Source organism: Oryx dammah, unplaced genomic scaffold, assembly GCF_014754425.2.
Source record: "Oryx dammah isolate SB20612 unplaced genomic scaffold, SCBI_Odam_1.1 HiC_scaffold_4, whole genome shotgun sequence".
Lineage (NCBI taxonomy): Eukaryota > Metazoa > Chordata > Mammalia > Artiodactyla > Bovidae > Oryx > Oryx dammah.
Genome location: NW_024070188.1, coordinates 39,987,571 through 39,999,570, shown reverse-complemented (window position 1 = coordinate 39,999,570; position 12,000 = coordinate 39,987,571). Strand labels below are relative to the sequence as shown.

Below are 12,000 nucleotides of genomic sequence, written 5' to 3'. Positions count from 1 at the left end.
AAGATTAGCTGTAACATCTTGAAGCAATCACTTAACCTCTTGGAACTTCAGTTTTTATAACTTCTAGCTATTTAACACAAACACTGAATTTAAATTTTGATTCTAAAAGAAGAGAAACGGACTTCTTTACCAGATGAACTGTATTATGGTTCCCTAATGGTAGGAGTCTGTCAAAACCCTGCTATAAATGATGGTAAAACAACAAATGAGCACTTTTTGCTTAATAAAGTAATTAAGGGCAGATATATACTTCCCTTTAGAGTATATTACTGCTACTGAGGCCTCTTTTACTGAAAAATATTAATTTAAAAGGAGATCATTAAGCACTTGTCCAAACAGCAGTTGCTGCATAAACTTTTATATTTTATTTCATCTTAGAAAAGCAAAAAAGAAGATAAAATTCAAAGTCATTTGCATAAAACAAAGTTTAAAATTCAAGCTCTGAAGGAAAACAAAAATATGCTTAGAGATGAATATGCAGTTTTTTAAAAAAACAACAACCAATAATCACTTCTAAGGACAAACAGCAACATTAATCTTCTTTTGTAAAAGGAAATACAATAATCAATCATAAGAAACACAATGCTCAGTTAGCAATATTTTAAATAACGCTGGTCTGCTGCTCATTTTTCCAGTAGGTGAAAATCTTGAGGATGACAGCAATGTAAGAAGAGCTCACATTCTAAACACATTAATACACTGGTAAGAGGAACTGTCATCATCACCAACATTTGAAATGATTCATATCACTCTTAAGTGTCACACAGGTATTAACTTATAAAGAGCAAGGACCTTCCAACTGAAAACGCCTCATCTACCCTTGTATTTTATCTTCTGCAACGGTTATAACACTGACGAAGACTTGAAATTTCATGAGTTCATAGAACGTACAGATGATACATTTGTTTTACTGCTATCAAGCCCCTAAATGAAAGTTTCAGGAAAGAACATTCAAGGGCGTGTGGAACTAAAAATGCAAAGGAAAAAATTTTTAAGTAAAAAACTCTGGAAAAGGTTTCAATACACAGAGTAGCTTTGTAAGAAACCAAGTATTTTTCCTGGCTAAGAGCTATTCCCACTCCAGTATTCTGGTCTGGAGAACTGCAAGGGGGTTGCAAAGAGGCGGACAGGACTGAGCGACTTTCACTTTCACTTGGTTTCCTTTGTAGCTCAGTCAATGAAGAATCTGCCTTCAATGCAGGAGACCTAAGTTCAATTTCTGGATCTGGAAGACCTCCTGGAGAAGGAAATGGCAACCCACTCCAGTACTCCTGCCTAAAGAATCCCATGGACAGAGGAGCCTGGCAGGCTACAGTCCACGGTGTCGCAACAGTCGGACATGACTTAGTGACTAAACCACCACCAAGAAATATTACTTACTTACTGATAAAGCTGAAAATATAGGAAAACTGTGGGGAATATATTTCCACAATTGAAAGCCACAACACAAGAGTTCTTATGTATTTACTTATTTTCTGCTGCTGCTGCTAAGTCGCTTCAGTTGTGTCAGACTCTGTGCGACCCCATAGACGGCAGCCCACCAGGCTCCCCTATCCCTGGGATTCTCCAGGCAAAAACACTGGAGTGGGTTGCCATTTCCTTCTCCAATGCATGAAAGTGAAAAGTGAAAGTGAAGTAGCCCAGTCATGTCTGACTCTTGGCGACCCCATGGACTACAGCCTACCAGGCTCCTCCACCCATGGGATTTTCCAGGCAAGAGCACTGGAGTGGGCACTTCTCTGACTTATTTTCTACTCTATGTATATAAGAGTTCTTATGTATTTACTTATTTTCTATTCTATGTATATATTAAGCCTTAAGAAAAACAGACAATTGAGATCATTATATATTTTTAGATGTAGTTAACAGAAAGCAATTTTGCTCATTTAGTAACACTACAAAATACACTACATAGTGTATAAATAAATAGATAGATTTATATTTAAGGTTATTAAGTTTCAGAAATATTTAGTTAATATATGCTATCCTCTACACTGGAGGATCTCTTTAACCACTATATCATCAGTTCCCAAATCAGTGCCTGATATACACTCAGTAAATGTTTTTATTTGTTGAGAATACAACAAGATGATGGGAATAATAAGATAGGGCCACTAACCATAAGCAAGTTTAAATTTTACTAGAGGCATATCAAGTACACAAATAATCCTAATAAATGGAAAGCTACCAAAAAAAAAGTTAAAAGAGAAGGACAGGTGAAACAGAGTCAGGGAGAGCAGGTCTTCCTGGGCTGGACAGTAAAGGGTCATGTGTAGAATTTCAATTTGAAAGATCAAAGGGGAAGAAGGATCCCAAGAGAGAAACATGATCAAAAGGAAAGTCATGGAAACAGAAAAGCCAAAGATATAAAGAATGGGGGGGGGGGGAAGGATATAAAGGGAAGGAAAGTTGAAGACACTACTACTGAGAGATCAATCCTGCCTTCTCAGAAATTACCTGGAGACAATTAAGAACCCAGATGCCTTAGTCTGGAGTGATGCTGTCAAGAGTTAGTGCCTCCACTAGCAGCAGTGCAACTGAATAGCAGAGGCATTTATCCCCAGGGAGGAACCAGCCAGGTAAATCAACTACCGAGGTTTAGGTGGTTAATTTTCTTTCACTCTAGATGATGTGACATCCCAACACACCCAAAACAGGTGCCAACTCGCAACAATTTGTATTTGCTCTTTCTCTGTTTTCTTCTAAACCTGTGTACCTGTAAAAGACATCTGTTCCTAATTTCTGCTGACTAAATGGGCAACACTATAGCAGTGTACTCTATTCCCAGACTCTGAGGGCTAGACAAAGGGAAAGAATACCATATCCACTGGCCATTAAATAAAAAATCAAGCATGTAACAAAACAAAGCCCCCCCTCCCCCGCAATTCTTCATAAGGAGAATGTCCCAGGTCTACATATCACCAATCCAAATGATTTTGCAGTTCTTGATAAGACAATCATGTATTTTGTAAAATAAAGACATCCTTCTAAAATCATACATTTAGCTTGGCAAAAATCCCATAGCAACTAATAAATTATAAGCCTAAATGTTGAAATACATGTTAATCTAAATTTTACTAAGTTAAATTTATAATAAATTCTCACTTATATTTTTCTCAAAATTAAAATGACCAAATTGCTACTACTGCTTTCACTACATCCTACATCATCGATATTTACACATTTTCACATTCTCCTTTATCTTTCACAACAAAGATAAAAGGTTTCAGACAGCCCAAATCAGGTTTATTCATATATTCACAAGATCAAAGGGAACAGATATAAGGTTTTGGCCACAGAGAAAAAAAATAAACTTAAATTCTGTATAAAAACTTCTAAGGAAATCCTTCTCATTTCTCTTTATCCAGTTCCTATTTTTGGTTAGCAACAAGGTTTCAGTGAACAAAGATATTCAAATTACTGACTTCCTAAAGAAGGATGACCTCTGTTGTTATAGCGCAGACACAGAAGAAGATTTCTTTTCTTTTTGAAAGGAGAAAACATATTGTGAGAAACAAGATTTGAAGCATAAATATCTTTTAGCACTATAATAAATCCTTTCCTGACCTCCTTCATACAGAGCAGACCATAAAAAATAGAAAGAAGTGATGGTTTTCTGAAGTTTTAAATTCTAACAAAGCATAGATAAGTGTTGGGAAAAGGTTCATTTTAATTATGCAGGCATTCACAATGTGAATGATTTACAACAGACTATATCTGTAGCAAGCTAGAGTTGGTGTGTTTTTTGTATTGATCATAATTAATTTTAGTATTAACCAAACATAAGAAGAAAAGTTCTGAAAGGAGGTAGGGCAAGACATAGATACACTTGAAAGTCAACATGAATTACTTTAAACTAAATCACTGTCTTTCAGATTATTCTTAAGACTGTGTGGAGAGAAGTGACTTAGCCAGTGTATCAGTATATTCCTATCCATCATGATACCATAGGTTCAGTCTAGGGAAGTTTTAATAAAGTCAGGAATACATACCCATCATCGTATAAGTCAGCTGCAGCCCTGCACTGGAAACTTTTTTTCCCAAATAAGGTTTTATATATTTTAGTATTTCACCAAGGTATTCTAAGGACTTTGTGACCATGGCAGATTTATCAGAAAATGTCTGCAGATTCCCATAAGTTATACCAACAGCCTATAAATAAGAAAAAACATGTTTAGCGTTCCAAGTTTTCTACAATACAGATTTTGAAAAATACAGATAATTTCTCTTTCTACACACACACATACATATTCCTTACATTTAAGCCTTCATCCTTAATTTTCCAATAAATGTTCACAGCAATTAAAATCCAGAACAAAGAATTATCTTGCCTTTTATGATTAAAATAAAGGCTAAAGGGAGAATAAAAAAAATCAGTTCACCAATAATTATGAGTCAGCAAAGTATTAGTTAAAGACACATGGAACTAATATACAAGAAGCTTATAAACAAATTTCCTATTAGGCATTAGGTGAGCCAAACAGGGTGGCTCACCATATTTCTAGCACATAACTGGGAATTCTAAATCCGCAAATTTCGACAAAAAAGACCTAATGGTGAGGTTAATCAACTCTTACAAGTCAGACCTCCATAAATAAAGTTCAGCTTTATGATATGAGTTGATTTTTCCCTCAGAATTTTGTTTATAAGCCAACAGTTGCCAGCTTAATTTTCTCAGAGGAAAAAAAAAAGGTACAAAGGGTAGAAATGGTAAAACAGGGAGGCAGAGAAGTGTGAGACGAGGTAGTAAAAGAATAATGATGAAGTCAGAAGAAGGTAAATACGTGAGAGGCTAGTTGTGACAAGGTGAGAATAAGCAAGGGCTGAGAAGTCACAAAAAGAATCAAGAGAAGACTGGCTAGGGATGGGTGAGGTTTGAGGACAGCAGTAATGTTTCTAAGCTACTACTGAGAACTTGCAGTGAATTTCAATCACCCAAATTGGACCACGAATGGCACCAGTATACACGGTTATGTGGCTTTTCTCCTGAAGCTCTCAGAAGATAAGACAAAGGAAAGAAACCAGGTGATTGTACTGACCCAAAGTTGAAGGTTTAGAGATATAACCAAAAGACAGGGATGGGAGACTTTGAGTATGTTGGTTAAGAGTAGTTGAAATGAGGCCTCCAAGAGGTTTAGTTAAGGTAGATAGAGAAGAAAGTGAGACCATCAGAGGGCGCTGCACTTGGGGAAAAGGGAAAGGCAGATCCTGATGAAGTCACTCAAAGAGTTGGAAGGAAGGTGGTGACAGTCAGTGAACTTTCAGATGCACCAAGTGACGCCATGGTTCAGTGATTAGTCATGGGAGTGGATGGATGACAGCAGAAGTGAAGATCACTGAGACTACTGGAGAAGATTTGAAATGGGGACTCAAGATAAGTTATCCAAAGTGATATTAAAGTTAGCCATGTTGATGATAAAACGTAGAATAAAGGAAAAGATAAGAAACCTAGTGAACCTGAGTGATTAGGAAGTCAACAGATGAGAACAAAAGATATATACTCAATGAATCCCCTTTTCCATTTAGGTCTCTGCCCTTGGTTTTCTATACTTCTTTTCCTGGACCAGAAATTCTCAAACTTTTTGTCTTAGTTTCCTGTTATACACTTTAAAATTGAGGATCTTAAAGGGCTTATATTATATTATTTGAACTATATCCATTGAAATTTATGATATTAGGAATTACAACAGAAAATTTCAAATTAGATTTTTAAATTATAAACATGTTACTATAAGTAATATATTTTTAGTGAAAATAACTTCCTTTTCCAAAATAAAAAAAATACTGAAAAGTGGATTTTTTTTTACATTTTTGCATATCTCTTTAACGTCTGTTCTAATAAAAGATAGTTATTCTCATATCTACTTCTGCATACAATCTGTTGCAATATGTTGTAGATAAAAACAAATTAAGTCTCATAAACACATGTAGCTGGAAGAAGAAAAAATATTTTAATAAATTTTTCAGATAATTGTGGGATTCCTTTTTGATACTGAAACTTGACAGGTGGTATTTCTTAACGTCAGTGGTAATATGGCATCCAAAGTCACTTTAATGCATATTCTGTACTCTGCTACATTAAAGGCCATTGGTCTATCCAGTGCTTTGAATGCATGCTTTCCACCCATGCATGCTTTCTAAAAAGTCTGTACTTGTTATCTGAAAAATTTTGGTTCTCAATTTGTACAACACATTCACTGTCTTTTATAAAATCACATTTGTTAATATAACAAATAATCGTCATTTGTTAACACCAATGCTATTCAAAAGTCTTAAACTATCAAGAAGTTTTCAAGCTCCTGGTGGCAAATGTAAGTATTCTAAAATTCTAATTTTCTTGAAAGCTTCGGAGAAAGCAACGGCAAGCCACTCCAGTACTCCTGCCTAGAAAATTTCAAGGACGGAGGAGCCTGGTAGGCTGCAGTCCATGGGGTCGCTACTAGCTGGACACGACTGAGCAACTTCACTTTCAGTTTTCACTTTCATGCATTGGAGAAGGAAATGGCATCCCACTCCAGTGTTCTTGCCTGAAGAATCCCAGGGACGACAGAGCCTGGTGGGCTGCCGTCTACGGCATCGCACAGAGTAGGACATGACTGAAGCAACTTAGCAGCAGCAGCAAAAATGCTGTCTTTGAAGTGATTTCAAAGTTGCTTTCTTTGAAGTGATAGGCTCATTTTTAAGAAAATATCTGCCAAATACTCAGGTCTGAATAACCATATTTTGTCAGTTGTTCTTTCATGATAAAGGTGTACGTTCAGCATGCAACTCAATTACATAAGTGTTTCTTATTTAAACAGTCTTTTTTTTGGTGTGCAGCAAATGTACTTTAAATACACTTTCTATCATCATTCGCAGAATACAAAAAGGGCATGTACTCAAGTGTCAAAATTTATTAAAATAAAACTTTATGGCTTCATTAATGATATTCTTAAGTGAATTGGCTTTTCTCCCCCTGTGTGATTGCATGGCCTTGAAAATTATAATGATTACTAGTATAATCTTGGGCAATGGTGTTGATTTCTACTACAGCTTTTATGTTCTTTGTATAAATGCCAATATACTTTTGAGCTCACAGAACCCCTGAAAATTACAGACTCCTAAAAGTCTATGAAAAGACTTTTGAGAAAACCAGTGCCCTAGATTTCAGTATTTCTCTAAGTTTAGCCTTAACCTCTCCAAATTATGAGATGTGTATTTTTCAGTGCCTTGACTATCCCTACTTTCATGCCATGCTATCGTTTCTCTGCTAAGAAGAATTAACATAGCACGTCCCAATGTCACCATCTTTAAAAGGCTTACATGCAAGGTTGGCCCTTGTTTGGTTTTTGGAACCTTAGATATTTTTTCCCCATCATTTTCTGGTAAGAATGGCTCACTGTGCTTCAACAGTTTGTGCAGCCAATACAGTTATGCTGGGTATCTGCTTTCCTTCTAAGAATCTGGATTTTTAAAAGTGCTGAACAAACAGGGCCTAGGTGGTCAGCCCCCATTTAAAAAAACCCCAAAAACCCTGGGCACTCAAGTCATTTAAGAGCTCCCCCAGTAAAGAATTTCCCAGGTGCTCTCACAGTTCCTTGCTGGAAGAATTAAGCATGTCCAGGTAACATCACTAGAAGAGGAATCTTGGAAGCTGTGCTTGGTTACTCCAGATGTCACCCATGTACCTTTTCTCTTTGCTGACTGTACTTTGAAAACTTTCACTGTGATAAGTCATAGACAGAAGTACAACTATATGCTGAGTTCTGTGAGTCATAGCATGTGGTGGGGGAGAGAGGTTCCTGAGCACCCCCTGACACAATTTCAAACTAAACAGGGTTAAAATTGGGCTTCTCACCTACTATGGCCCCATCCTAAATCATGATCTCTGCTTAAGGTCATCGATCTTCTAGTTAAACACAGTGTTTCCTAATCATTCAAAGATCCCCTAGTTCAATCTTCAATTCCTCCTAAATCTCACTAGTTTCTGGCCATTAGTGCTCCTGAGCCTTTAATGTACTCCATACTCTGTTGTTACCAATTTTCTTAAAGTCATTTGATCAAATCAGACCTACTTGAAAATTTATAAACCTGTTCATAATAAAATCTAAACTTCTTATATCAAGATGCTCTGAATTCTTAACCTGCTGATTCACCTATCAACTAATTGGCACTTATCATATACTATCTTATATTATTATTTTAATCTCTGGGCATGTCTTGTATTCTCAGACAAGTAAAAGTTCACTAAGATCAAGGACTAGTTCTTTTGGTTCTTCAAGTCCCTAAGAAATCTTCGCTTAAAACTATCTAGCATTTAGTGAATAACTATAATTTAGTAAGTGGTGAAAGAGCAATTAAGTTGGATAGGATTAAATTAGGAGAGCCTTTGAATATGATTGGTGGGGTGCTTGACTTTTACATTCTTTTCTGGTCCAGGATGGTCCCTGGTAAAGATGTTTAATTACAGATGGAGATTCAATCAACAACGAAAGAAAAGGCTCCAGAGACATGTGTATTTTACATTTGCATATACTGAAGATTCCCTGGAGAAGGGATAGGCTACCTACTCCATTATTCCTGGGCTTCCCTGTAAAGAATATGCCTGCAATGTGGGAGACCTGGATTTGATCTCTGGGTTGGGATGATTCCCTGGAGAAGGGAAAGACTACCCACTCCAGCATTCTGGCCTGGAGAATTCCATGGACTGTATAGTCCATGGGGTTGCAAAGAGTCAGACACAACTGAGCGACTTTCATATTCACTTTCACTATACCATTATGAAATATTTTTAAGATTAATATGACATCTCTAACTGTTTTACAATTATATTTTAACTTAACGAAAACCAATGGAAGAATTCACATTTATGGAAAGAGCTTATGGGTTGAAATGATTTTCATTGCAGTTAATATCAACCACTGTGGGAAAATAAACCAAGTTTTACTGTGAATAGCTTACAAGAACACTAATCCAAGCACATTAACAACCTCAATTAGGCTATAAAACAAAGACTATCACGTAAGATAGATCCCTACAAAATTAATAATTAAAAGTAAAATGTTGAATGGCACAACTTATTACAGAGACAAAACAAATGGACTAGATTTTAAAGCCCCAACCATGTTATGGATATGAAGTAGTTGGTGCTTATGCTGAATACACACTAAAATTTTACTGTAAAATTTACAGTTTGTTACAGGGTGGTAAACATTAAGTTGGAACTATTATGCACCATATACAAGGAGATTTAAGTACCTGAAGAATATGGTTATCCAGCAATTTTAGCAATAAGATACTCCTATGATTCCGATCAGATTTGGAGTAAGGTTTTTATATGGCATTCTTTACTCTTATTATTTTTCATTAAATGTAATTCCTCTGCTGTCCTCAAGAATGAATTATATGCTATATCTTAGATTCACATTTCTATTGCTCCAGAATTTTATAATAGCAGCAACCAATAATATGATTCAGTTTAAAATAACTCATTTTATAGAAAAACATAATACATAATGAACACTTCAGGATTTTTGGAAAAATAATTGTAACGGACTTGGACAATTATATTAATGAATAAAAAATACCTCAAAGAACCGAACAAGTGCTTTTTTAGGATCTTCTGGGATGGGTAAATATTCAACTTGAGACTTTGAGAAAATATTCTTTACTTCTGATAGCTTAAATAGCAACCTTGTCAGTTCACTCAACTGTTCCATGTAGTCCTTTTCTGCCAAAATAAATTATATTTATATGTTTATGATATAAATTTGTTATTTATACACACACACACACACACACACATACATTACTGGAGTAGGAAACAGCAACCCACTCCAGTATTCTTGCCTGGGGAATTCCATGGACAGAGCCGCCAGGCGGGCTATATAGTCCATAGGGTCACAAAGCGTCAGACACAACTGAGCACATGCATGCACGCACACAGGGGAGAGCAGAGAATGGAGCATTCTTCGTTTGTTTTAAATGATTTAAAGTTAAAATTTAAATGATTTGTTTTAAAATTAAAATTTCTACATTATTAAAAACTAAGTTTCTCTCACTACAGGAAGGCTTTATTTAAAAACAAACAAACACTTAACTTGTGAACATCCTAGTCCCAAAAGTTATTAATGTAAAGCCAAGTGATATAATAAAATATAAAAGTAAATGTGGAGCATGTTTTCAGTCCAGCCTTTCCAAGATTTACAACTGGCCATAAACCATAGCTTTAGGAAAAGGAAAATGCATACGCTCCAGACAACCAGAATAGTATGGAATATTTTTAAAAAAAAAAGTTACAAGGAAAAGGAGGAAATTATTCATAATTGGATATTTTTCTTTATAGGGTGTTCACAGTATGATATCTGGTTATTTACTTCCTATCTCCACTTTTTTTTTCTGATCAGTTTCTTCAAGGTAAAAAAATAGCTTGTCACCTGAGAGCAAATTTTCATTCCGAGCTTCCAAGGAAATAAGTTCTTTTATCTTTACAGGAGAGAAATTCGTCATATACAGTAATGGGAAAATATCAAGAAAAAAGAAACAGACTGCAAACGTTAATAAACTTCTGTTCATATTAATACCTACAAACAAATATATTTTTTAAATCTTTTCTATTAATTTATGTAACAAAACAGGAAATTCTAAACATACTTAACAATCCAGAAAGCAAAACAGCTGCAGTACTTACCAACTGCCTGTTCAGGATTTATATCAATGAATGAGTCATCTGGCACATGAAGGTTTTTTACATACATTTGCAAAACGCAACGGATCCATGATCTTACAGTTAGGGCTTGAAATGATACGCACCCTGAACGAGAGAGTACTTCACATAACATGCTGTAAAAATAAGTTGATGAATATTAAAACCAGAAACCAAAACAAAACCCTGACAATGTGTTCCCTGAGTAGAGATTCTGAAATAAAACATTCTAATACTGCCCAGTTTTTGGTCTCACTTATCTTACAAACACGAATGCAGACATGCTCTGCTGAAAATAAACACTACAGATACCACAAAATATTTTAGACAAACATTCTTGCTTTCATTTATAATGCCCTAATTTAAAAATTTTCCTTTTTCCACTGGTGGCATACATATGACTTATGGCAAGTGAGAGACATGGTTAAAATTAGAAAAACAAGGAAGGGGTTTAAGTAGCTTTGTGTGATAATACTGAAGGAAGTGGCAAGCACAATAAAAAACAGTGGCCCTTAAGAGTAAAACAGAGAAGCGGTCACGACCATATACAGAAGAAAAAAGAAAAACACATTTCTACGAGGGTCTCCCAACCAATCCAATCCCCATCCCTTCCTTTCCCCTCCTCCCCCTCCAGCCCACAGGAACTCCAAAATAACATCTGAACAAGAGTTTTTAAAATTATTTTACAAAGTCAAAGGTCTGGCTTAATCTGATTTCTAATCATTTTATAAGAGAGGATGGGGATAGTCTTAACCTAATTATAAATGTTATGTAAAGTTAGACACTTGAAAAATACATAAATCATAACTCTAAAAGTACTGTTTTGAAATACTCTGAATACACATTTTCATAAAAAAAGAGAACACAAAACAGAACTCAGATGGGTTGTTTATTACCTATACATCCTCCCAACGCTACTAAACATCTTTGCATTTCACTTCAGTTGCCTCATTTCAGTTAGTCCTTCCTTGCTGCTAACATACCAATATTATTTTAAAAACAAATCCTTCAAGATAATTTCAGCACAAGTATTTAACAAATAATATAAAACAAATGTTTGTTGTCATCAAAGAATTCTTAAGCTGGAAGGGATCCTAAAAGTAATCCAATTGAAGTTGAACTCCCTTACTGTGTAACTGAAATTTCAGCTAGTGAGAAAATGATTAATGACTATGCTTAATGAACTTCCTTTTAAGAAAAATACCTCTCTTCATTTTCACTGACTGGCAGCTGCGACCAGATCAACACTGGTCTCTTAGGTTTGTGTATTTATTTTCCCTTATCTTGATATTCTTATTTGAATCACCCTGATTGTT

General features: G+C 35.4%; 1 protein-coding gene across 1 annotated transcript in view; it reads right to left on the bottom strand.

Moving 5' to 3' along the window:
• The window catches only part of MMS22L (MMS22 like, DNA repair protein), a 126,071-nt gene that overhangs the window by 24,807 nt on the left and 89,264 nt on the right, over positions 1-12,000 (bottom strand). Inside the window, exons 17-19 of the mRNA XM_040239144.1 lie at positions 10,670-10,821; positions 9,567-9,709; positions 3,993-4,152 (exon numbers count right to left, since the gene is read on the bottom strand). Coding sequence (XP_040095078.1) covers positions 3,993-4,152; positions 9,567-9,709; positions 10,670-10,821 — 455 coding nt within the window. The remainder of the gene's footprint in view (positions 1-3,992; positions 4,153-9,566; positions 9,710-10,669; positions 10,822-12,000) is intronic.